The sequence below is a fragment of the Hyperoodon ampullatus genome (genome assembly GCF_949752795.1).
Source record: "Hyperoodon ampullatus genome assembly, chromosome: 16".
Lineage (NCBI taxonomy): Eukaryota > Metazoa > Chordata > Mammalia > Artiodactyla > Ziphiidae > Hyperoodon > Hyperoodon ampullatus.
In genome coordinates this window covers 52,596,257-52,620,393 of record NC_136929.1, presented here as the reverse complement: position 1 = coordinate 52,620,393, position 24,137 = coordinate 52,596,257, and the positions used below count along the sequence as shown (strand labels likewise).

The window sequence follows — 24,137 nt, the reverse complement described above, 5'->3', positions numbered from 1 at the left end:
ACCAGATAGTTTATGACAAAGTTCTTCCTTATAGAGAATTCTAGCTAATAAATGCTAGAGGAATGATAAGGTTAGAATTATCACCATTTTGAAATCCCTAATGAAATAGTGCATCTAGGTAACTATCATCAGTAACTTCTAAAGCCATTAGGTAAAAGGCTGATGGAGAATCTTATGCTGGATAGATCAGGCTGGCAACACCTGAACCTGCTTCTCAATCCTCGCAGTACTGAAGGAAGATCTACCTACCTTCAAAAGGCCCAGTGAATCACACAGCATCACCTTTGAAGTATTCTTGCCAAAGAATTGAATGCAAATCGAATCAATCTTCTAGATGTAACTACCAGTTTACAGGAAATACACAGGGGGAGGGATTTGGTAAGTGACACCACAGATATATAACCAGCAAAATTTAGAATGTGGGAAACTACAAACAGATGACCCTGTTTCTCCTAAGATAAACAACAAAAATGGAAAAAACCCAAATACTAAGGAAGGGACGTGCCACCAAATGTAATGCATGAACTTTGTTTGAAATCTGGTTAACAAACCAACTTTTTCAGATTTAAAAAAATCTGAGACAGAAATTTCAATATTAATTGGATATCTGATTTAAAGAGTGATTTTTAAAAGATGTGATCATGGTATTGTCTATATACTGTAATATTTACAATTGAATGATAGGCTCTCTGGGGTTCACTTTGAAATAATCCCGTATCTGTGTTGGGCCAGGGAGTATAGATTAAGGAAGATTGACTGTTAAGTATTGAAGCTGGGCCCTTGATACATTCAGTTCATTATAAATATGATTTCCTATATGTTTGTATATGTTTGAAATTTTTCATTATACAAAGCTTGACAAAGAAGTGATTTGAAATTCTCATTGTATTTTCTTAATTGATAGGCAACTGAATAGTTATACATACTAATTTTATCATTTTCATCAACCCAGTAGACTTTAAAATATTTATAAAACTTATTTATATAAATGAACATTTAGAGTTATATAAATGTTTAGAAGATGGTAATTAATTATGGAGTTATCTGTGCCTTACTTGCCTGATTTTTTCAAAAATTTAGTTTTAGGAGGATATTTTCTTCAATTCATAGAATTTCAAAGCCTTGACAGAGGAGCAATATGCTTTTCTTCTTTTTTTAAAAAAAAATTATTTATTTATTTATTTATTTTTGGCTGCATTGGGTCTTTGTTGTTGGGTCTTCGTTGCTGTGCACGGGCTTTCTCTAGTTGCAGTGAGTGGGGGCTACTCTTCGTTGCCATGCGCGGACTTCTCATTGCGTTGGCTTCTCTTGTTGCAGAGCGTGGGCTCTAGGCACACAGGCTTCAGTAGTTGTGGTATGCGGGCTCAGTAGTTGTGGCTCACGGGCTCTAGAGCACAGGCTCAGTAGTTGTGGCGCACAGGCTTAGTTGCTCTGGGGCATGTGAGCTCTTCCTGGACCAGGGCTCAAACCTGTGTCTCCTTCATTGGCAGGCAGATTCTCAACCACTGCGCCACCAGGGAAGTCCTGCAGTATGCTTTTCTACTATGCCTTAAATCTACAAGATTTTAAATAGGAGGCTTAAGTTTTTAAGAGCAAGTGTTACAATGCCTTATTTTAATCATTTTGCTAGACTTTTTGAAGTATTTACCTTTTCTGGTTTTAACTATTATGGAGGAATTGGACTTTTAAGCACTTGTTTTTTTTAAATTCTTTTAACGTTTTTATTGGAGTATAATTGCTTTACAATGGTGTGTTAGTTTCTGCTTTATAAAAAAGTGAATCAGTTGTACATATACATGTATCCCCGTGTCTCTCCCATCTTGCGTCTCCCTCCCTCCCACCCTTCTAGCTGGTCCTAAAGCACTGAGCTGATCTCCTTGTGCTATGCGACTGCTTCCCACTAGCTATCTGTTTTACATTTGGTAGTGTATATATGTCCATGCCACTCTCTCACTTTGTCCCAGCTTACCCTTCCCCTTCCCCGTGTCCTCAAGTCCCTTCTCTAGTAGGTCTGCATCTTTATTCCCGTCTTGCCCTAGGTTCTTCATGACCTCTTTTTTTTTTTTTTAGATTCCATACATATGTGTTAGCATAAGGTATTTGTTTTTCTCTTTCTGACTTACTTCACTCTGTATGACAGACTCTAGGTCCATCCACCTCACTACAAATAACTCAATTTCATTTCTTTTTATGGCTGAGTAATACTCCATTGTATATATGTGCCACATCTTCTTTATCCATTCATCTGTTGATGGACACTTAGGTTGCTTCCATGTCCTGGGTATTGTAAATAGAGCTGCAGTGAACATTGTGGTACATGACTCTTTTTTTTTTAATTGAATTTTATTTATTTTTTTATACAGCAGGTTCTTATTAGTCATACATTTTATACACATCATTGTTTACATGTCAATCCCAATCCCCCAATTCATCACACCACCACCCCCACCCCCCTGCCACTTTCCCCGCTTGGTGTCCATACGTTTGTTCTCTACATCTGTGTCTCAATATCTGCCCTGCAAACAAGTTCATCTGTACCATTTTTCTAGGTTCTACATATATGCGTTAATATACGATATTTGTTTTTCTCTTTCTGACTTACTTCACTCTGTATGACAGTCTCCAGATCCATCCACGTCTCTACAAATGACCCAATTTTTGTTCCTTTTTATGGCTGAGTAGTATTCCATTGTATATATTTACCACATCTTCTTTATCCATTTGCCATGACTCTTTTTGAATTATGGTTTTCTCAGGGTATATGCCCAGTAGTGGGATTGCTGGGTCGTATGGTAGTACTATTTTTAGTTTTTTAAGGAGCCTCCATACTGTTCTCCATAGTGGCGGTATCAATTTACATTCCCACCAACATTGCAGGAGGGTTCACTTTTCTCCACAACCTCTCCAGCATTTATTGTTTGTAGACTTTTTTGGGGGGGTGGTATGCAGGCCTCTCACTGTTGTGGCCTCTCCCGTTGCGGAGCACAGGCTCCGGACGTGCAGGCTTAGCAGCCATGGCTCACGGGCCCAGCCGCTTCGCGGCATGTGGGATCTTCCCGGACCGGGGCATGAACCCACGTCCCCTGCATCAGCAGGCAGGCTCTCAACCACTGTGCCACCAGGGGAGCCCTGTTTGTTTTTTTGATATTGAGCTGCATGAGTTGCTTGTAAATTTTGGAGATTAATCCTTTGTCAGTTAAGCACTTGTTTTTGATAGAATGTATAATTAATATTTAATTGATTTACTTTTCATTATAATTAGGGGAAGTAGCTTCCTAACGAAGACTGTGAATCTCCTAATGAAGTTTTGTGTATCTTGATATGAAAATGAAAAGGACACCTACTTTTAGAATTAAAAACCTAGTCAAAAACCTATTCAGGTGCTCTAGAGTGCTTTTTTGTAGTAACTCAGAAATGTGAGCACTGGCCTTAAGAGGAAAAGCTTAAAGCCTTTAAAAGAGGAAGACTCCATAAGGGTTAAATTGCTGTTAGAGAAATTCAGCCTAGATTAAAATCCTTGCCTCTTTTTATGTTGGCTGTCTTCTTGTTCCTTGTCCTCCCTGTGACCTATAGATATTTGGGTTCAAAGATATTAGCTGAGGGAATGGAGCCCAGAAGGTTGGAATTATGCAGATACATCTTTCATATCTGGAAGAAGGAGGTTCTCTTCTGGCTTGGCAGGTTGTGGGGACTTCCAGTGTTAGCCAGTATTTTATGGGAGAAAATGTGCTTTGTTGGGAGTTTTTCCTAATTGAGAGGAGCTGACTAGTATATAATCCAAGATCCAGAACTCCTTTGAAAGCATCATTCAGGAATTGTCTCTAGTCTCTGCTCCTTCAGCAGTCCATGCCTTCCATTCCTATTGTGGGATTCCTCCCTTGGGGACGCAGTCAGCCACATTAGTCAATTTGTAAAGCAAATTACTTAATATGATGTTATTATAATAATCTTTAGCTATTACACATTTTGCTTTCTAATGGTATAGACTAATTATCTCATTTTCTTTAAATGCATAATACTTCTTCTCATGCCCTTGCTTCTACTATTATTCTTGCTTTAATTTCTCTCTCTTCTTCTCGAAGTATTTAAATCCTAGCTATCTTAAATGACTCAGCCTAAACCCATCTCTTCAGGAAGGCTTCCTAACTTATAATGATGTACAGTGCCTGTAGTCAGTCTGCTCTATACCATAAAACTGATCACTTTGTTATCTTCTTGGACAGTATCTAAGTATCTGTTACCAATAGATAAGGAAAAAGGTCATGTCCTATACTATTGTATCTTCCACATTTCCTTGTACAGTTACTTAAGAGTGCTCGTCATTCAATATTTTTGCCAGCTGGGGATTTGGAATCAATGAAGAATTTTGTAGATTCTTGGAAATCTTCAGTCTAAAAGAGAGTGTGAACTGTTTAGGAAATATTTAGGATAATAAATGTTATAATATTCTAATGGAAAGTTAAGGTAAATTTCAAAGAACTACAGATTTCTTGGAAATCTGGTTATAATCTTAATAATGAAGAGGAAAATGATTTTGTTGCTTCTCTGGATTGAATAGGAATAGGGAGAGGTGTATAAATGATCATTTCATTCATTTGATTGAGAAAAAGAACTTTTGCTTTACTACGTTTATATTTACTTTCTAATGTTTTGTAAAATTAAAAGGCTTATATTCATTGAGTTATAGACTGTCAGTCCAACCCTGAATCTGAAAATCATTATTTTATATATATATATATATTCAGACTTTTAAAAATAGCATGTATAATTTTGTCAATATTGAAAGGAAAATATAGCAGGTAAATACAAGGGATTATAGATGATAAATACCACATTCAGGAAACTTGAATTTATCCATGAAAAGAGAACATTGGTAGCTCTTTATTTAGTTTCTTGGTGCTGATCCTAGAACTGAGGGGCTAAAAGCCATTCAAGGAGTTTGCTGTGCAGCTATTTCGGACACCTCTCTGGGATGCAGAGAAGTGTCTAGTGTCTAGCATGTACTTGGATTAATTTTCATTTGTATTTTAATATTTTTAAAGAACATAAAAAAAACCTTGGACTAGGCACAGTTCACAGTAGGGAAATTAGTGTTCTATGTTACACATTAGAGAAGAAAGGTACCAGAATACTATAATTATCAGAGTGTTTAGATTCTAATAATGTGACTACGACTAAAACTTTTGGTGATGGTGGCAATTCACTAATTATAGAAGAATGGAAGAAGATTCAGAAATTAACAGAGACTCATGTTCGTTCCTATGAGTGAGCTAAGAGTATTGGAATCAATGTTAGAGCTGAAAGGGACCTAAAACTATCAACCCAGTCATTTTAAAGTATGGAGTCAACAGAAACAGCACGACCTGCCCAGTGACATCTTAGTTTACTATTCATGTAAATACAAGAATTATCAGAAATGACTGGTGTTTTCCTCCTAAAGTATGAGTTCTATTTTGCTTACTTTTTTACCTCCCAGTGTCTTGCAGAGGTTTTTGTTGTTGTTATTTTTAATAAAACCCCCGCATCTTGCAAAGTTTTAAATGAGAAATATAGTCATTTTCAGTATAGATTTTATATGTTGAGACAAACTGTTGTTATCAACCAGAGTATTAAGTGATGTATCCTGGTTCAAGAGATGAGAATCTATGCTTTTTAATTCATTAATGTATTTATGTATTTATTTATTTACTTAGGCCACACCGCACGGCTTATGGGATCTTAGGTCCCCGACCAGGGATTGAACCTGGGCCCCTGGCAGTGAAAGTGCTGAGTCCCAGCCACTGGACCACCAGGGAATTCCTGAATCTGTGCTTTTTAGAAGAACAAATGTCTTGTAGCTAATTCTGTTTTCTCTTTAAATGTATTGTAGTTGAAGCTTCCTGTCATAATGGGGATGAAACAATTGAAACTATCGAGGCTGCTGAAGCACTCCTCAATATGGATTCTCCTGGCCCTATGCTAGACGAAAAGCGCATCAGTGAGTGTTGTGTTAGGACTGTTCATGTTTATATGCTTTTTTTTTTTTGATGTATAGTTGATTTACAATATTGTGTTAATTTTTGCTGTACAGCAAAGTGATTCCGTAATACATATGTATACATTCTTTTTTGTATTCTTTTCCATTATGGTTTATCATAAGATATTGAATATAGCTCCCTGTGCTATAGTAGGACCATGTGTATATGCTTTGAAAAGCTCTTCTTCCATCTCTCTCTCAGATGGTAAATATCAAGAGACCAGAGACCATGTTTTATATTTTTTTGGTCCCAAGTGCATCTTAAGGTACAGTACTAGTTGAGCCACCTTTGCTAAAGTGTTCAGTTAAACAAGATTTTTTTTTTAAATTTGGGGAGTGAGGACATTAAGGATAAAAAAGTAATTTAGTTGTCAAATAGCAGATTATGCAGAATTTCTTCTTAACCTCATTGGTGAAGTATTTAGGGCCCAAACTATGATAATTTAGTGATCTTTAGTCAATATTGATCTTTATTGATCAATAAAAATTGATCTTTATTGATCTTTAGTCAGTATTCATCGGTGAATAGGCAAAAATCCACTGAAATATTTTCTGAGACTTGATGGCATAAAATTCACTGCCACATTTATTGATCTGCTTTTAAATCCATGTTCTCCTTTGGACGTAGTCAAACTCATAAAATTAATTATTATTAAATCGATTTAAGATGTTTATTGAATATTTTCTATATGCACAGCAATGTATCAGGCAATACATGTTATAAAAATGAACAGGTCTTGTTTCTTTCCTCAAGCTGACAGTTTTCTTTTGAAGATAGTTGTTTACGTAAATAACTGTAAAAGCCAAAAATAAAGGCCATGAGAGGGATAGCGGGGTGTTCTGGAAGGAGAGATTTCTCTAGCTGAAAACACCAGAGACAGGCTTTATGGAGGCAGTGTTTTGACCTGGGCGATTAGTAACAGATAAGCTTTTCATGGGTGGAGGAGACAGGAAGGGGCGTTCAACGTAGGCGGAGGGGATTGAACGAAAGACACAGACCTGTAAAAAAAAAAAAAAACAATGAAATGTTTGAGATTTAAAATGCTTTGGTATAGCTGAAGTATAAGCTTCATAATGGTTTGTAGATTGTGGAAGCTCAGAATGGCATGCTATGGAGTTTGGGTTGTTCCTATCTTTTTTCCCCTGTAAACTATGGGAAGATATGTCAATTTTATTTTTCTTTCTGATTTTCAGGGTGTAAAGTTTTTATAGAGAAGAATAATATGGTCAGGCCAGACTTAGGTTTTAAAGAAAAACTTTAGCGGCAATGTGAAGAATGGAGAAGAGAGACAAGATAGACTGGGGATAGGAAGTCAGGTAAGGGAGGCGTTGAATAGTCCTGTCAAGCCTGGACTGCCTCAGGGTACTTGACTTAGGGCAGAGGAAATAAAAAGCAGGGACCAGATTTCAAAATCTTATTTCTATTTTAATCTTCAAAGAAACAGGAAATATTTTATGAAATTATTTTGATTTATAATACAAAGTTGATTACAATTAGTTGATTTTATTTCCATTAGATAATAATATATTTAGTTCATCTGAAGATGACATTGTTGTTGCCCCAATCACCCATGTATCCGTCACATTAGATGGGATTCCTGAAGTGATGGAAACTCAGCACGTTCAAGAGACATATGCACACTCACCAGGACGCTCATCACCAGAACAACCTAAGAGAAAGAAAGGTGGGTGGTTAATTTGTTAAGGGAAAACAGTCAACTCTTGATGTGGAATCTAAATATAACTTCTATTCAAGGATATTTCTACCCCAATTAAAACTTATGTGAGAAAAAATTGAAGGTACGAAACAGAGTTATTTCTTCGTATTAGATTCATTTTTAAAGAATTATTTTATACTTTTTTATACATTTAAAATACTTGGTCTATCTCACAGAAAAGGGATTTTCCAACTTTCTAAAGCCTCAATCTTTTATCTAAACTCTTTTATCCAAGCTCAGAAAGAGATCAGGGGTAAGGGCTGAGATCAGCTTCCTCCCGCAGAACATAGTTTGAAAACCACCAGCATAGATTCCAATATAAGATTCCAGTGGGAAGAATACAAGTTGGAAATCAGCAGGTAAGTAATTGAAGAGGGAAATGTTAGAATGTGTTAGAGGGAATTTTAAAGTTTTCACAAATTAGGACCATACTTACATTCTAACACTGACATTCTTCCCATTTCATTGCCTTTTGATTCTACTCCAGCTTGTTTGATATTTTGAGTTTAATATCTTGGTTGATGGCATCACCAGCCACCACATACCCTAACTTCACATGAAAGTAAGGGAAATTCCAAGAGCCAAAAATACAGAGGAAAATAAGAGTGAGCTGACACTGCAACAGCTCTGAGGGCTGAGAAGGACATGTCAGTCTGGATGTCCAAGGGGCTTGGTTTTATTGCCCATGTAGAGGCAGATGCTTAAGTCTTGGTCCAATGCAAGATGGGGTATTAGACAGAGACCTCAGCATATAATTGGGATCCCTTAGCTATACCCTAAGGGGAAAAACAGTCCACCCTTTGGCACAGACAGATGTTAAGAAGCTGGTATTTCTCAGCTGGGTGGAAAAATTTTTCCTTTGAGAATTCATAATCCTAGGTTTGTCTTAACTTAGGTTTATGATTAGATTTTAACTGTTACTGACTTTAGGAATTTCCAGCCAAGTAATTAACATAACAACGGCCCCTGGCTGGCAGTAACTTTGGGCACCAGGCGAAGCTCTTGTAAAATTGCTTTGGCACGTCATACGTTTAATCCAGGCTGCACAGTATTTCTTCAAATAAAACCCTGTTGAAGGTGAACTCACATTTCAGTATCACAGAATGCATAAGAAAGATACTTCCTGAATGAGAAGCAGCAGACATAGAAAACCCTAAGGTTAGTTCGCTAAGAACCTCAGATAATAGGATTATCAAATAGAAACTTTCAATGAATATGATTGTAATTATTAATGCAAGGGAATAAAAAACATTGTCAAAGAATGAGACTATTAAAAAATACCAGGTGAAACTTCCTCTTCTAGTCAAGATGGAGTAACAGAACCTGACTTGGCAACAATTTTTTGGATATGTCACCAAAAGCGTAAGCAACAGAAGCAAAAATTAATAAGTGGGACTACAATAAACTAAAAGACTCTGCACAGCAAAAGAAACAATCAACAACATGAAAATGCAACTTACAGAATGGGAGAAAATATTTGTAAATCATATATCGGATGAGGGGTTAATATCCAAAATATATAAGCAACTGGTATAACTCCATAGTGAAAAAAAATCCAATTAAAGGATGTGCAGAGGACCTGAATAGACGTTTTTCTAAAGGAGACACACAAACAGCCAGCAGGTGCATGAAAAGATGCTCAGTATCACTAATCGTCAGGGCAGTGTAATCAAAACCACAGTAAGATACCACCTCACACCTATAGAATGGCTAGAAAAAGTGATAGAAAAGACAAGAGATAGAGTGTTGGTAAAGATATGGAGAAAAGGGAATCTTTCTGCACTGTTGGTGGAAATTTAAATTGGTACAGCCACTGTAGAAAACAGTATGGAGGTTCCGCAAAAAGTTAAAACTAGAAATACCATATGACTCAGCAATCCCACTTCGTAGGTATATATCCAAAGGAAGTGAAAACAGGATGTTAAAGAGATACTTGCACTCCCATATTCTCTGCGGCATTATTCACAGTAGCCAAGATTTGGAAACAACCAAGTCTTCATCCACAGATGAATGGATAAAGAAGATGTGAGATATAAATACACAGAATGGAATATAATTCAGCTGTGAGAAAGAGGGAAATCCTGCCATTTGTGACAGCATGGACAGACCTTGAGGACTTTCTGCTAAGTGAAATAAGTCAGAAAGACAAATACTGTATGCTATCATTTTTTTTTTTTGCGGTACGCGGGCCTCTCACTGCCGTGGCCTCTCCCGTTGCGGAGCACAGGCTCCGGACGCGCAGGCCCAGCACCATGGCTCACGGGCCCAGCCGCTCCGCGGCATGTGGGATCTTCCCAGACTGGGGTACGAACCTATGTCCTCTGCATCGGCAGGCGGACTCTCAACCACTGCGCCACCAGGGAAGCCCTATGCTATCATTTTATGTGGAGTCTGAAAGAGCCACACTCATAGAAACAGAGAGCAGAATGGTGTTTGTTACGGGGTGGAGGAAATGGGGAGATGTCAGTTAAAGGGTACAAACTTCCATTTATATGATGAGTAAGTTCTGGGGACTAATGTACAAGCATGGTGACTATGGAAATTTCTAAGAGAACAGACCTTAAGTGTTCTCAGAAAAGAAGTGATTACTTTGTGAAGTGATGGATATGTTAACAAACCCTACTGTGGTAATCATTTTGCAATATATAAGTATATCAAATCATCATGTTGTACCCTTTAAACTTACACAATATGTCAATTATATATCAATAAAGCTGGAAAAAAAAACAACAAAAACAGAACCTGGATTTACCCTCCTGTTTGAAACAGCTAACACCACAGATAAAATATATGAAGCAATGGTAATAAAGAAAGTGGTGGACATCTGTCAACAAAAGTGAGTGATCCCTGGGAAACAGGAAACCAATGAGGTGAGCCCTATGATTACCCCACCTTCCTACATGGAGGAAATATTTTTGGAAAACAGTTTGAAAATTCCTTAAAGAACTTAATGTATACTTAACATGTGACCCAGCCATTCTACTACTCAGTATTTACCCAAAAGAAATGAAGCCATACATTTAATAGAAAAACTTATGCATGAATGAAGGTTCTTAGCAGCTGTATTTGCAGTAACCCCAAACTGGAAATGACCCAAGCGTCCATCACCTGCTGATTGGGTAAACAAATTTGTGGTATATCCGTACAATGAAAGACCACTCAGCAATGAAATGAAATGTACCATTGATACATAAAACAAAAATGGATGAATTTCACCATAATTATGCTAAGGGAAAGAAGCCAGACTCCCTCCCCCTTGCCAAAAAAAAGAATATGTTTCTGTTTATATAAAATTGTACAAACTGTAAATTAATCTATAATGACAGAAAATATATGAGTGGATTGGGCAGGGTGGGGAAAGGTGAGATGTAAGGATTACAAAAGGGCATAAAGCACTTTTGGGGGCAAAGAATATGTTTATTATCTTTGAGTGTAGTGATGGTTTCACAGGTGTATACATATGTCAAAACTTATCAAACTGTAAATTTAAACATAAGCAGTTTATTGTATATCAGTTATACCTCAATAAAGCTGTTTTTAGAAAGTGAAAGACTAACATCCTATTTAATGGTGAAAGGCTGATACGATAAGGAACCAAATAGAACACATAATATATGGGTTAAACAGCAAATGAGTCACTGCTTAAGAGAGAATTAGTGAGCTCCAATATAGATCTGATGTAGAATAAAAAATATGAAAGAGAGATGTGAAGATTGCATGAAAAGGTCTACATGTTTAATCAGAGCTCTAGGAGGAGAGAATGTGTAGAGTGAGGAAGAGGCAGTATTCAAAGATAATGACTGAGGAATTTTCCAGAATGATGTTAATCCCAGCATGGTGAATCGTGAGTAGCATAACTAAAATAGATCCAAGCCTAAATGTATTATGGTAAAAATGTGGAACATCAAAGACTCCCCTCCATCCCCCATCAAAAAAAGAAAAGAAAAAAAAAAAAGGAAGAAGAAGCAAACCAACCAGGGAGGATCTGCATTACCTGAAGAGGATTGATTATTGGATTGGCAGCTTACAAGCTCCCAGTAAAGGCTGGAAGATCTGGATATGTTCAAAGCACTGAGAGGAAATAACTGTTACCAGAATTTCTATACCCAACTAATCTGTAATTCATGTGGAGCTGTGTACATCACCACCGTGAACAGTAAGGAAGATGATGGAGAGGATGGATATTGGGTAGGCTACTGACAGTATCTGCCATGACTGAAACGAGTGGAGGAAAACCGTGGATTAAAGAAAATATTATCTATCAGAGCAAGTCAATGAATAGCATAAAGTAAGATGGGAGGAAGGATAGGAGCCAACTGAAGTCTGGCTTCTCCCAGTCCTCACTGTCATCAACACAGTTAGCTAGAAGTCTCTGTGTCATGCAGAGGTTCTCTGCAGATGTCTGCAGTGATGGAGTTGAGACACCAGGCTCCTATGGTCTACGTTTATACATCTGGTAGTTTCAAGAGGGACCTGGCCTTAAGAGTGACTTTTTTGACCCTCTTTTCCTTGACTCTTACCTTAACTTCAGAAATGTTTTCCTGGGAATTCCCCAGCAGTCCAGTGGTTAGGACTCCATGCTTTCACTGCCCAGGGCCTGGGTTCAACCCCTGGTTGGGGAACTACAATCCCACAAGCCACGCGGCATGGGCAAAAAACAAACAAAAAAACAACAGAAAGAAACGTTTTTCTATTCAGTTTGTCTTGGGATGTGTTGTCACTAACCTTGCGACTTTAGCTCTAGGATTCTGCTTTTCTAAATTACTGCCTATATTATATTACCCCAGCATTCACCCTTATGATCTAAGATCAGAGAGTCAGCTTCAAGAATGTAGGGGTAAATGGTACTAACTAAAGTATCTATTTATGCTTAATCTTCATTGTCTCTCATATACAGGGTGGTAGTCTGTTCAGACAGCAGCATCAGCTTAACCTAAATCATAGGCAACGTTGCTGCCAAGTTGTGGTTCTAGATAAGTGGCAAAAAAAGATCACAAACACAGTTTTAGAATAGTTGGTTGACCCAGACTAAGGCTGCACAAAATACAGTTTAACTCTGTTGCATTGGACTTGTTTAGGACTGGATGATAGATAATCATAAAGTAAATTTGTTTGCTGTAAATTGAAAGAAATATAGAAGAATGAGATGTTTAAAAATACACAAAAAAATAAAAATTGACTATGTGGTTCACAAAAATTTAGCCTCACTTATTTTTTATATCTCTAGAAGTTTTGGGTAGTTTCCAGTATTTGAGAACTAACCAAGAGGCAGACAAACCTGTGTGGCTTATTTTTTGAGCCCAAGTTTTATCAGCATCAAGAATATTCCCCCAGATTTTAAGAAAGCACTGTCAGTATTGTCACCTCAAAGACAAAATGTAAAGTTTAAACTTAACCTCATTTTTACAAATGAGCCAAAGTATTGTTTTCTACATAAAAGTGTTTGTGATCTAACCTAAGTTAATGTCAAATTTTTACTGAAGTTACTTTCCTTTTAATAAATAGCACTTAGGAGACCAATATATGTGTTCCATGTATAAAATATTTGGCACTTGAAATTTAGGATAAATGACAAAACAGCATTTATAAACAGCTAAATTGTCCATTCCCTCTCTCTTTTGAGGGCAAATATTTATGTAGAGCCATTGTGATTTCAGGGAGAAAAACTAAACCACCACGACCAGATTCCCCAGCCACTACACCAAACATATCTGTGAGGAAGAAAAACAAAGATGGGAAGGGTAAGTACTACTACTGTAACTTCCCTATAATACTTATGGGTCAAGTAACATTCAGATTGCTTTAAAATGTCTGCATATTTTAAGTAGAAACCACCAGCTTTTATTGAAATGGGTCTTATTGCTGCCACATGCTTATAAGGTACGGTTGCCACCTTCTGTAGGAAGACTGGTAATAATGTAGTCCAAGAAATCCACCTAGGAGATTTTCACTTACCTGTCAAAATAATCCATCCTTTCATTTAATAAAGAGCCTCTTGGAAGAATTCAGCCACATTAGGTTTTCAGTTCATAGACACTTTATTATATTGTCTTGGAGTTTTAGTATTTTCATAACTGCTGCCCAAATTTGAAGAAAATTATTAAGGCTAATCTGCTGGCTCTTTATATAAAAAGAACAACTATTGAAAGGTTTTGTACAACTCTTTCTCAGTTTCTTAGGCGTAATAATGGTTCTTAAAGAGTCTGAAAAAAAAATTGTCTCAAAGTGCTTTCTCCCTAAGTCATTACACATCTAACTGGCAGGATTCCTCTGTTCAGACATCTTATACGGGACTAATAAAAAGATCTATGTTAGACCCTAAAAATTATGACCATTATATCACCAGTACTAACTGAACTGTGTAGTATGTTTGTATAATTATAGATGGAACTTAAGACCTTTAGTTGTGTTTTATTGTGTTCTTTCAAATGAAATTTTGGGCAGTTAAAAAGAAATTGCTTTTGTTTCAGGAAACACAATTTATCTTTGGGAGTTTTTACTGGCACTGCTCCAGGACAAAGCTACTTGTCCTAAATATATCAAGTGGACCCAGCGAGAAAAAGGCATTTTTAAATTGGTAGATTCTAAAGCAGTGTCCCGGTTGTGGGGGAAGCACAAAAACAAGCCTGACATGAATTATGAGACCATGGGAAGAGCCCTCAGGTACGTGAGGCTTCCGTAGTTCACTGTGTGACCAGTAGCGGTTCCTAAATACTGAAAAGTAGGTGACTTCTAAAAAGTGCGCGGGTTAAAGAAATGGTGAATTTTATTGTTGAAGGTCTAAAACCACACTACTTATAGAAATGAGTATGTATTTAAGTTGAAATCTTATTCCAATCTGGGAGAATGTTCTCCTTCCTCCCCCCAAATCTTCATGCAAACGAGATATTTTATTTATGAAGGGATCAGAAGATGTTAAGCTGTCATCAGAAATTGTAAATTGACCACAAGGCTCACATGTTTTGAGTCATTAAACTTAAGTTCAGCACAAAGTAACAACTAGTAGTAATGCAGGTACTGAATAAGAGGGTGCATTTTTAAACATGAATCTCAGGTATGATGTGTAATATATTGTGTTGGAATAAATTAATGCTTCAAGCATAATATTAGCCATTGTGAAAATGTTGAACAAAGGTATCACTTAAACCCACTTTTAGTTTGTTTTTCTTGTGATCATGTCATTTAGTCTTCAGGATCTGGGTATATCTGAGAAAGATTTATTAGAAATATCAGTGACCTGAGAACTCGGTAACCTTTTTAAACCAGAACTATTTAGTTACAGTTGACATTTTATTTTTTAACTCACACTTTTTAAGTTCTTGATTTAATTAAAATAAATGACAGAATTTGAATCACTTCTATTTGTACATCATTAACTTTTATACAGAAAATTGTTTCAGATTTACTGAAGCAAATTTAAACAGGTTAGGGACATTATAATTACAGTAAGCTATGGAAGAGAAATAACTACCCTTCATTTAGAAAGTCTTTTCTCACCTGTTTGTTTCTAGCTTTAAACTTTTGTTTACGATTAGGAAATTTTTATTGTGTTGAATATTATTTTAGTTTATGTATAACTGAATACAATATTGATGAAATTTCTGCTTTGAATAGGTACTATTACCAAAGGGGTATTCTGGCAAAAGTAGAAGGTCAGCGCTTGGTGTATCAGTTTAAGGATATGCCGAAAGACCTTATTTATATAGATGATGAGGATCCAAGTTCCAGCATAGAGTCTTCAGATCCATCACTGTCTTCAACAACCACTTCGAGTAGGAACCAGGCAAGTCGATCGAGAGTATCTTCAGGTCCAGGGATAAAAGGAGGAGCCACTACAGTTCTAAAACCAGGGAATTCTAAAGCTGCAAAACCCAAAGATCCTGTGGAACCTGCACAGCCATCAGAGGTTCTTAGGACAATGCAGTCCACACAGACTCCATATCCTACCCAGCTCTTCCGGACTATTCATGTAGTACAGCCAGTACAAGCTGTTCCAGAAGGAGAAGCAACCAGTAGCATGCAGGATGAAACATTAAATTCTTCCGTTCAGAGTATTAGGTGAGAAAACTAAACTTACTGGTGCAGATCATTGTGCGATGTTTCTGACCAGAGTCGTCGTTAAACGTGTCAGGATTCAGAAGTGAAAATAAAAATTATATACATGTCAAGCTAGAACTCTTGGTCAACAGATTGTTTCAGCAGCGTTGCATCAGTCCTGTGATTGTATCAATGATTCCTTATTTTTATTTATTTATTTTTTTTTAAAGCACTCTTTTTTTTTTTATAAATTTATTTACTTTATTTCTCTTTGGCTGCACTGGGTCTTCGTTGCTGCACGTGGGCTTTCTCTAGTTGCGGTGAGCAGGGGCTACTCTTCGTTGTGGTGTGCGGGCTTCTCACTGTGGTGGCTTCTCGTTGCCGAGCACGGGCTCTGGGTGCGTGGCCTCAGTAGTTGTGGCGCATGGGCTTAGTTGCTCCGCGGCATGTGGGATCTTCCCGGACCAGGGTTCGAACCCATGTCCCCTGCATTGGCAGGCGGATTCTTAACCACTGCATCACCAGGGAAGACCCTATACCTTACTTTTAAACTTTGACATTACTTGATGTTATTCAATCAATTTGAAACAGTTCTCTATAGCTTTGTGTAACTGAATTGATCCATATAAGAAGGTATCCACATATAAGAAAATCCAGAGAATAGTTTCAGATCTTTTTTCAAACAAAGGTAGAAGCTGTAAAAATTTAACATAAATTTACATATCATGCCCCTTTGAAATGCATTGAGTTCTAAGAAATACACATTAGTCTTTGGGAAGATACTATCTTCTCAGATAGTATCCAGAATAGTTCTAAAGTTCAAACAGGTTGGAGGCCAAGAATCGAAGGTCCTCTTTTTCAGGCTTTTAGAGTGGCAGACTTGGAAGAATAGTTTTGTGGTTTAATCAAATCAAGTCTGCCTCATAACCCCAGAAAAGACATGAAACAACAAATTAGACTGCTCTATTGCAGACACTTGGGACTGGTCTTGACTGATTTAGAATGGGGAAAAGGGAGGAAGGCAGAAAATGAGATGGACATTTTCAGGTTCTGTTTTTCCATATCTACTGCCATGAATTTCCAGAACATGAATCATAATAAAATATAGGAGCCCCTCCAAATCCAGTAAAAATGATTCTTTGATTATTTTCATTAGCTGACTTCAATCTTACAGTTGTATATTCTAGAATATAAATGCTGGGTTTTTGTTCAATTGATCTTGAAGTATACATTACCTAGAATCAAAACAGACTTATAGACGATTCAGTCTTCCTTGTATGGTCCATTTAAACTTTTGACAAGTTTGATTTAAGAGAATTGAATTCTCTTAAATCGTTGACTTGTAAGGAGTATAAAGATCACATTTTTTCCATCTTAATTAAAGAAGTACTTATTTAACTCTATATTTTCCCTTTAATGTTTTATTTTCCTCTTTGTTCTATTGGTTACTTATGATGACTGAATATCTAATGGAAATTATGTGGTTCCTCGCATTGGTTTCTATGCTCTTTGTCATCTTATCATTGTATGTATTTGTGTTGATATGAAACATACAATGGCCACAGCTGATCACTGGGACTCCCTTCTTGGACTGATTCAGTTGTTTTTTAGCATCTCTAATCAAAGTTTCCTTTTTAGACCTAGAGAATAAAAACAAACCAGAAGAAAAACAACAAGAACAACAAAAACACATACCTTTAGCTCTGAAAGATAGTAAATTGTGTATTATATTGGATAGTTTATTACTCTGAATGTCAATTTCTGAGTAAGACTCACTGCCAGATATTAAAACATTGTAATTACACTCCCTACCTCTGATTTTCAAACTGTCTTTCGTGTACCTTTCAGAATCTTCATTTCCACAGTCTCAGAGTTCTGTGGACTCTCTGTCTGCTTCCTGTTTCTCCTATTTTTTTCTCTTGCAACCTACATATTACCGATGCATATCATTATGTGATGTTTCTGACCAGAGCCATTCTTTGTTTAATGGCTCAAGAGTCAGCATTCGTGATAACGCCTTCTTGCAGCTTTTGTTAGATCTATTTTGCACACAGAGTGCAGTCCAATTTCTGGAGCCTCCACTGCCAGCTCTCACTCTACTCATAATTCCTTCCTTGCTCTCCAGCTAAAGCTTACTTCTTGCCTGTACCACATTCTGGTACATAAACCAGGTGTTTCAGGTGACTTTAATGCCTGTCTCCTGCTATACATTTAAATCTGTAGGAGCTAGATTCTATTCATTGTCCTTTTCCTAGCACCTAACATAGTCTGACATATAACACCCCTTCATATTTATAGAATTTATTTTGAAGTAGTGTATATGATCATTCTTTATCTCCTTTTAGAATAATGAGTTCTCTAAGTGGACTACTTATAAAATGAAGAAATACAAAATTTAACTTTTCAAACTTTAAGACAGTTTTTTTCTTTTCTTTTTTTTTTTTGACCATGGTGTGTGGCTTGTGGGAGGTATCTTAGTTCCCTGACCAGGGATTGAGCCCGGGCCCATGGCAGTGAAAGCGCCGAGAACTAACCACTGGACCGGCGGGGAATTCCCAAAACACAATTTCTTCTTGTAGAAATTATTATGTATTTATATGAATGTACATATGTATCCACATACATTCTTTTTTTTATATAAATTTATTTTATTTATTTATTTTTGGCTGCGTTGGGTCTTCGCTGTTGCACACGGGCCTTCTCCAGTTGCAGCGAGCGGGGGCTACTCTTCCTTGTGGTGCGTGGGCCTCTCATTGCAGTGGCACCCCCCATTGCAGAGCACGGGCTCCAGGTGCCTCAGTAGTTGCAGCTCGCAGGCTCTAGAGTGAATGCAGGCTCAGCAGCTGTGGCGCACAGGCCCAGTTGCTCCACAGCATGTGGGATCCTCCCGGACCAGGGCTCGAACCCGTGTCCCCTGCATTGGCAGGAGGATTCCTAGCCACTATGCCACTGTGGAAGCCCCACATACATTCTTAATCATTCATTTGACTTTAAGAAAAAATTCTTCTCTCATTTGGTTATATTTTATTTTCCTCCCCTAAATCCTACTTATTTTCATTGTAATTATCCCAACTTTTAACTATGAGAAATTTCACAATATGGGAAGGTTGAAATAGTACACTGAACACCTATACCATCCACCTGGATTCACAGTTGATAGCATTTTGCCTTATTTGTTTCCTCTCTATATTTATTTATACCCTTTTTTTCCTGTTTGGCTATTTGTCAAGTCAGTTGACATCACCATGACATTTCACCCCTAAATACTTCAGTGTACACTCTTTAAGAATAGAGACATCTGGGCTTCCCTGGTGGCACAGTGGTTGGGAGTCCGCCTGCCGATGCAGGGGACGCGGGTTCGTGCCCCGGTCCGGGAAGATCCCACATGCTGCAGAGTGGCTGGGCCCATTAGCCATGGCTGCTGAGCCTGTGCGTCTGGAGCCTGTGCTCCGCAAGGGGGAGGCCACAACAGTGAGAGACCCGCGTACCACAGAAAAAAAAAAAAAGAATAGAGATATCCTAAATAATCATATTATCACTCCTAAGAAAAGTAACAGAAATTCGGCTATATCTTTCTTGACTACTTTTTAATAAAATCAAAGACCTTTGAAATATTTTTTTCTATAGTTGAGGGAAAGTCAAATGATTATGACTTAAATTTAGATTAATTATTAAATTAATATACAGCAAGAGCTGATACTTTCAAAGAACTCTCTATATTCATATACTTTACATATATTAATGTATAGAAAATCCTTATTGCTCAGTGACGTGTAGGTAATATTCCTGTTTTACAGTTGAGGAAACAGAGGCAAGAGAGGCCACAGAGCCTGGTCACTTCTAGTAAGTGGTGGAGATAGTGTTTTAATGCAAGCAGTTTAGTCTAAAGCAGTGAACTTAATGAGTTGCCATACTGTCAGTTAATTCACATAATCACATGAATTATCACTTACTTACAATGAAGTAGCAACATATTTTTTCTCAATTTTTTTCCTTTGCTCTTTCCTTTTTATCTCACATAATTGCACATAGAGTTATCCCTCAGTATCCTCAGGAGATTGGTTCCAGAACCCCCTTTGGAGTCCAAAACCTGAGGATGCTCAAGCCCCTTATGTAAAATGGCATAGTATATGCAAATAAGCTCCATACACCCTCCCATATACTTTAAATCATCTCTAGATTACTTATAATACCTAAAACAGTGTAAGTGCTATGTAAATAGTTGCCAGCATGTGGCAAATTCAAGGTTTGTGTTTTGGAACTTTCTGGAAATTTGGGGGGGGCGTGGATATTTTCCAACAGAGAGGTTAGTGGAATCTGTGGATGTGGAGACCGTGGATATGGAAGGCCAGCTGTATCTATGTTAAAATTGATTAAACTTTCCTTAATTGATTTAGGGTATATATGCTCAGTTGTACAAATTTTAACTTTGGCTTCACAAAAATAAACCTCTGGTAAAATATTTTCCTAAAGTTGTTACTTGGTAAACCTGCAAGTCCATATACCAACCCAGTATAACTTATTTCTCTATAATGTTTATCCAAGTACTAATAGTTTGTCTTAGGGTCTTTTAAATAAATTAGCCTCTAAAAATGTATAATGTACACACTATACATTTTAAAGCAGTGTGATGGAGTAGGAAGAATGTGGGCATAACCTTCTCGCCCTCCAGCCTTGTCAATTATTAGATGTGACGCTGGATCACATTAACTAACTATTCTGAGTCTGTTTCCTCATCCGTAAAACGAAGATGATATTATTTAAGCTTACAGGTGGTTGTAACAATTAAATGACACTTTCTGACATCTGATATTCAACAAAAGCCAAATATTATATTGTATATGTTTCTTAGCTTCAGAAAGTTTGAGGAATTTTAAATGACCAATATTGTACCAGTTGGTTACAAGCAGCTTAAGCTTTTTAAAGGTAGTTAACTGTAATATAACCTTTGTTGTATAATATGAGACACAACTGACAGTTTAATCATTAACTAAGAAAAGAAATAATGTAAAATTCCTGTGTTTAGAAAAAGGCTGTGTAATATTTAATCCTTTAATCTCTGAATTTTTTATTAGTGAAAATTTATTGTTTTAGAATTTGTTCAAATAAGCTAATATATTTACATTGCAGATATCTATCTATCTATATATATGTCTCAGTATATATATTTTCTGGCAGATGGCAGTCAGGTGTTATTTTCTAGCAGATGGCAGTCAGGTGTTCAGGAAAGGGACATCTTTTTCTGACTTGAGTAAAAGCATTGAAAGTCTAGTGGTAGCCCTGATGAGCAATACGGAAATTTTCCAAGTACATTATTGCTCATGCCACATCTGAGAGAAGGAAAGAGGAAGGGGAGGGGTGTGTATTAAAGGTTGTTAACTCCCCACAGTTTAAAGATCTAATAGAAAGTATTCATCTTTGGCTGAAGTTATTCAGGACTTAAGAAGTGACAGTATGTTGTAATGGTTAAGCACATAGGCTCTGCAGTTGAATGACCCCTTTTCTTATCTAACTGCTCACCTTATGCAAGCTGTTCAACTACTTTGTGCATTAATTTTTTCATATGAAAAATAGAGATAATACTTATAGGGTGGCAAGGCTATACATATTTATAGATATAATCTGTGTGCTTCCTATATGCCAAGTTCTATTTTATCTATGCATACATGTACATGAACTCTTGGCATGGGAAGCCCTTGGGTCTTTTTTATTTAAAAAATGGTATCTGTCAGCTACCATTTGCAGGCTTAGATTCCACCCAGGATATCCTGATTCAGGTGGGCAGGAAAGAAGGGAGCACAGTGTATTTTGGAAAAGTGCCCTAGTTCCCGAAGTTATTCTGTATCCTTCCCACTCATCCCTTCCTGCCCAATAGTATTAGTACATCTGGCCATACCCTGCCAGCCTATTAAATCTTCATTACCTGACCTATATTCTCTTTTAGCGGTGTCCTTCAAGAGAGCCGCCGATCTCCTGCTGTAGACTACTACTCACAGTGGTGACTATGGTGGCAAACTGAACTTGGGAATCAGTATCCTACACGTATGGGTGGGCTCCAGTTATCGTGTGTCTTTCTGCTTCCTTTGAACTTCTGAGTTGTGCTGAGTCATCTTTCCATCTAGCCCATTTGTCTTCTCCTCCAGAATTTCATTTCTCACATGTGACAGGCCACATAATTGTAACTTGCTAAAATTTACCTGTGATAGTCTCCTGGCAATAATTAACATTTGGTTTACGGGGACTAATCCAGCTCCTAGCCATTTGGAGTAGCAATCATCTCTCTTTTGTAAGATAGCTTTATAGAATTCAGAGGAAACACAGTTGAGATCCAGATGCTAAGTTTTTTCAACAGCATTTGTTTTATATTAACAATGGCCATAACTGTAAACTTCACAGCTGTGAACTTTTAAAATTAGATTGACTTATAATATCATTTATGTACCTCTTTTCTTCAATAAGTGGAATTAACAACCTTACATAAACTGGATTTTACGTTAAAGGATTTAAAAAATTTTTTTTGCGGTATGCGGGCCTCTCACTGTTGTGGCCTCTCCTGTTGCGGAGCACAGGCTCCGGACGTCAGGCTCAGCGGCCATGGCTCATGGGCCCAGCCGCTCTGTGGCATGTGGGATCTTCCTGGACCGGGGCACGAACCCGTGTCCCCTGCATCAGCAGGCGGACTCTCAACCACTGCGCCACCAGGGAAGCCCACGTTAAAGGATTTTATGTTAAAATTGTATCTTTATGACAAAAATTCGTGAAAATTACTTGAGCTGAGAAAACTGCTAAAACACGCCTCTATTTTTGCCAAGGGTTGGCCTTAGTTTTTGTTCTGTCTGCCAGGTTAAAGAACCCTCATGAGTTAATTATATTCATGACTTGTTTTATGTAATATGAACCATGAACTCTTAAAATTCTTCTAATAATTCTGTCTCATATACATTTAAGATTGTTTTTTATTTTAGTTAATTGAGCGTTTTCTCTCTATATATAGAAAAACAAGTTGAAAACAATTATAATCATGTGAAGTTTGGTAATTTGGTTGGGTATATTGATGACATCACCCCTCAAATATTAAAATGATAGTGAGTCCAATATGTTTATTTAAAAGTCCCTAATTTTCTTTCAGGCAGCTTCCCAACTTCCTTGGGAAACATTTTGATATCCTCCTCCCCCAACAAAATTGCTTCCCCATTTGTGTTAATATAGCGCTTCGTATAGACTTATTTTTTTTTCCCACCAGATGGTATCATAGTTAATGGACTGAGAGTTTTGTGTTGGGCATTTCTGAATGTAGAGTGTTTCATGCAGGGTCTGGCACAATGTTTATGTTGTTTTGAAAATATGGGAAGGAGCATTTGAAATGAATAACTCATGTTTTGTCAAAGTGAGTTGTCAAATGTTAAGTTTTAAACAATGTAGAATATGCTAATTTCCTCACTTTTATTTCATAATCTCAATAGGACTATACAAGCTCCAGCCCAAGTTCCTGTGGTTGTATCTCCTGGGAATCAGCATTTGCACACAGTAACACTTCAGACAGTGCCAATCACAACAGTTATAGCCAGCACAGATCCATCATCAGGTGCTGGATCTCAGAAATTTATCTTACAAGCCATTCCATCGTCACAGCCCATGACAGTACTGAAAGAAAATGTTGTGCTCCAGTCGCAGAAGCCGGGCTCTCCTCCTTCCATTGTCCTGAGTCCTGCCCACGTACAGCAGGTTCTTACTAGCAATGTTCAGTCCATTTGCAATGGAACCGTCAGCGTGGCTTCATCTCCGTCCTTCAGTGCTACCACACCTGTGGTGACCTTTTCTCCTCGCAATTCACAACTGGTTACTCACCCACCTGGCACTGTAATCACTTCAGTTATCAAAGCTCAAGAAACAAAAACTCATATACAGGAAGTAGAGAAAAAGGAGGTTGAAGATAATTTGAAAGAAGGCACTGGGGAAACTGAGCAGCAGTCACAGCCTTATGTGATGGTGGTATCCAATGGATTTACCTCTCAGGTAGCTATAAAAAACGAACTGCTGGAACCCAACTCTTTCTAAGTAATATACCAAAGGAATTACAGATGGTGGTTTTTTAATTGAACATTTTCAGTTGTATGCAAACTATTGATTGATTCTAAGGTAAATTCTCCAAATGTTCCTAATTTTATAGTTACTTGTTAAAAATAATAACTTAGAGTTAATTTTGACTTTGTTAGATGAGGGGAGGAAAACCCAAGTGTTTCTTTTTGTTCTTCAAATGTTTCAGAATTCAATTGTGAAGGAACAGGCGTTTTATACTATGAAGACATTCTTGTGAGGTTTTTTTCAGTGGTTATATCATATGCATTTTTAAAGTTTCTTTTTAA

General features: G+C 37.3%; 1 protein-coding gene across 3 annotated transcripts in view; it reads left to right on the top strand.

Moving 5' to 3' along the window:
- The window catches only part of ELF1 (E74 like ETS transcription factor 1), a gene marked incomplete at both ends in the record, with an annotated part of 52,459 nt that extends 28,630 nt beyond the window's left edge, over positions 1 to 23,829 (top strand). Inside the window, 6 exons of one of the 3 annotated variants that reach the window (XM_079722034.1) lie at positions 5,870 to 5,977; positions 7,606 to 7,701; positions 13,392 to 13,475; positions 14,205 to 14,397; positions 15,349 to 15,792; positions 23,235 to 23,829. In XM_079722034.1, the coding sequence (XP_079578160.1) occupies positions 5,870 to 5,977; positions 7,606 to 7,701; positions 13,392 to 13,475; positions 14,205 to 14,397; positions 15,349 to 15,792; positions 23,235 to 23,829 (1,520 nt within the window). Of the gene's footprint in view, positions 1 to 5,869; positions 5,978 to 7,533; positions 7,702 to 13,391; positions 13,476 to 14,204; positions 14,398 to 15,348; positions 15,793 to 23,234 lie in introns of all 3 variants that reach the window. The other 2 variants (XM_079722033.1, XM_079722035.1) reach the window with 2 other exon arrangements.
- Between the last annotated feature and the right edge of the window lie 308 nt (positions 23,830 to 24,137).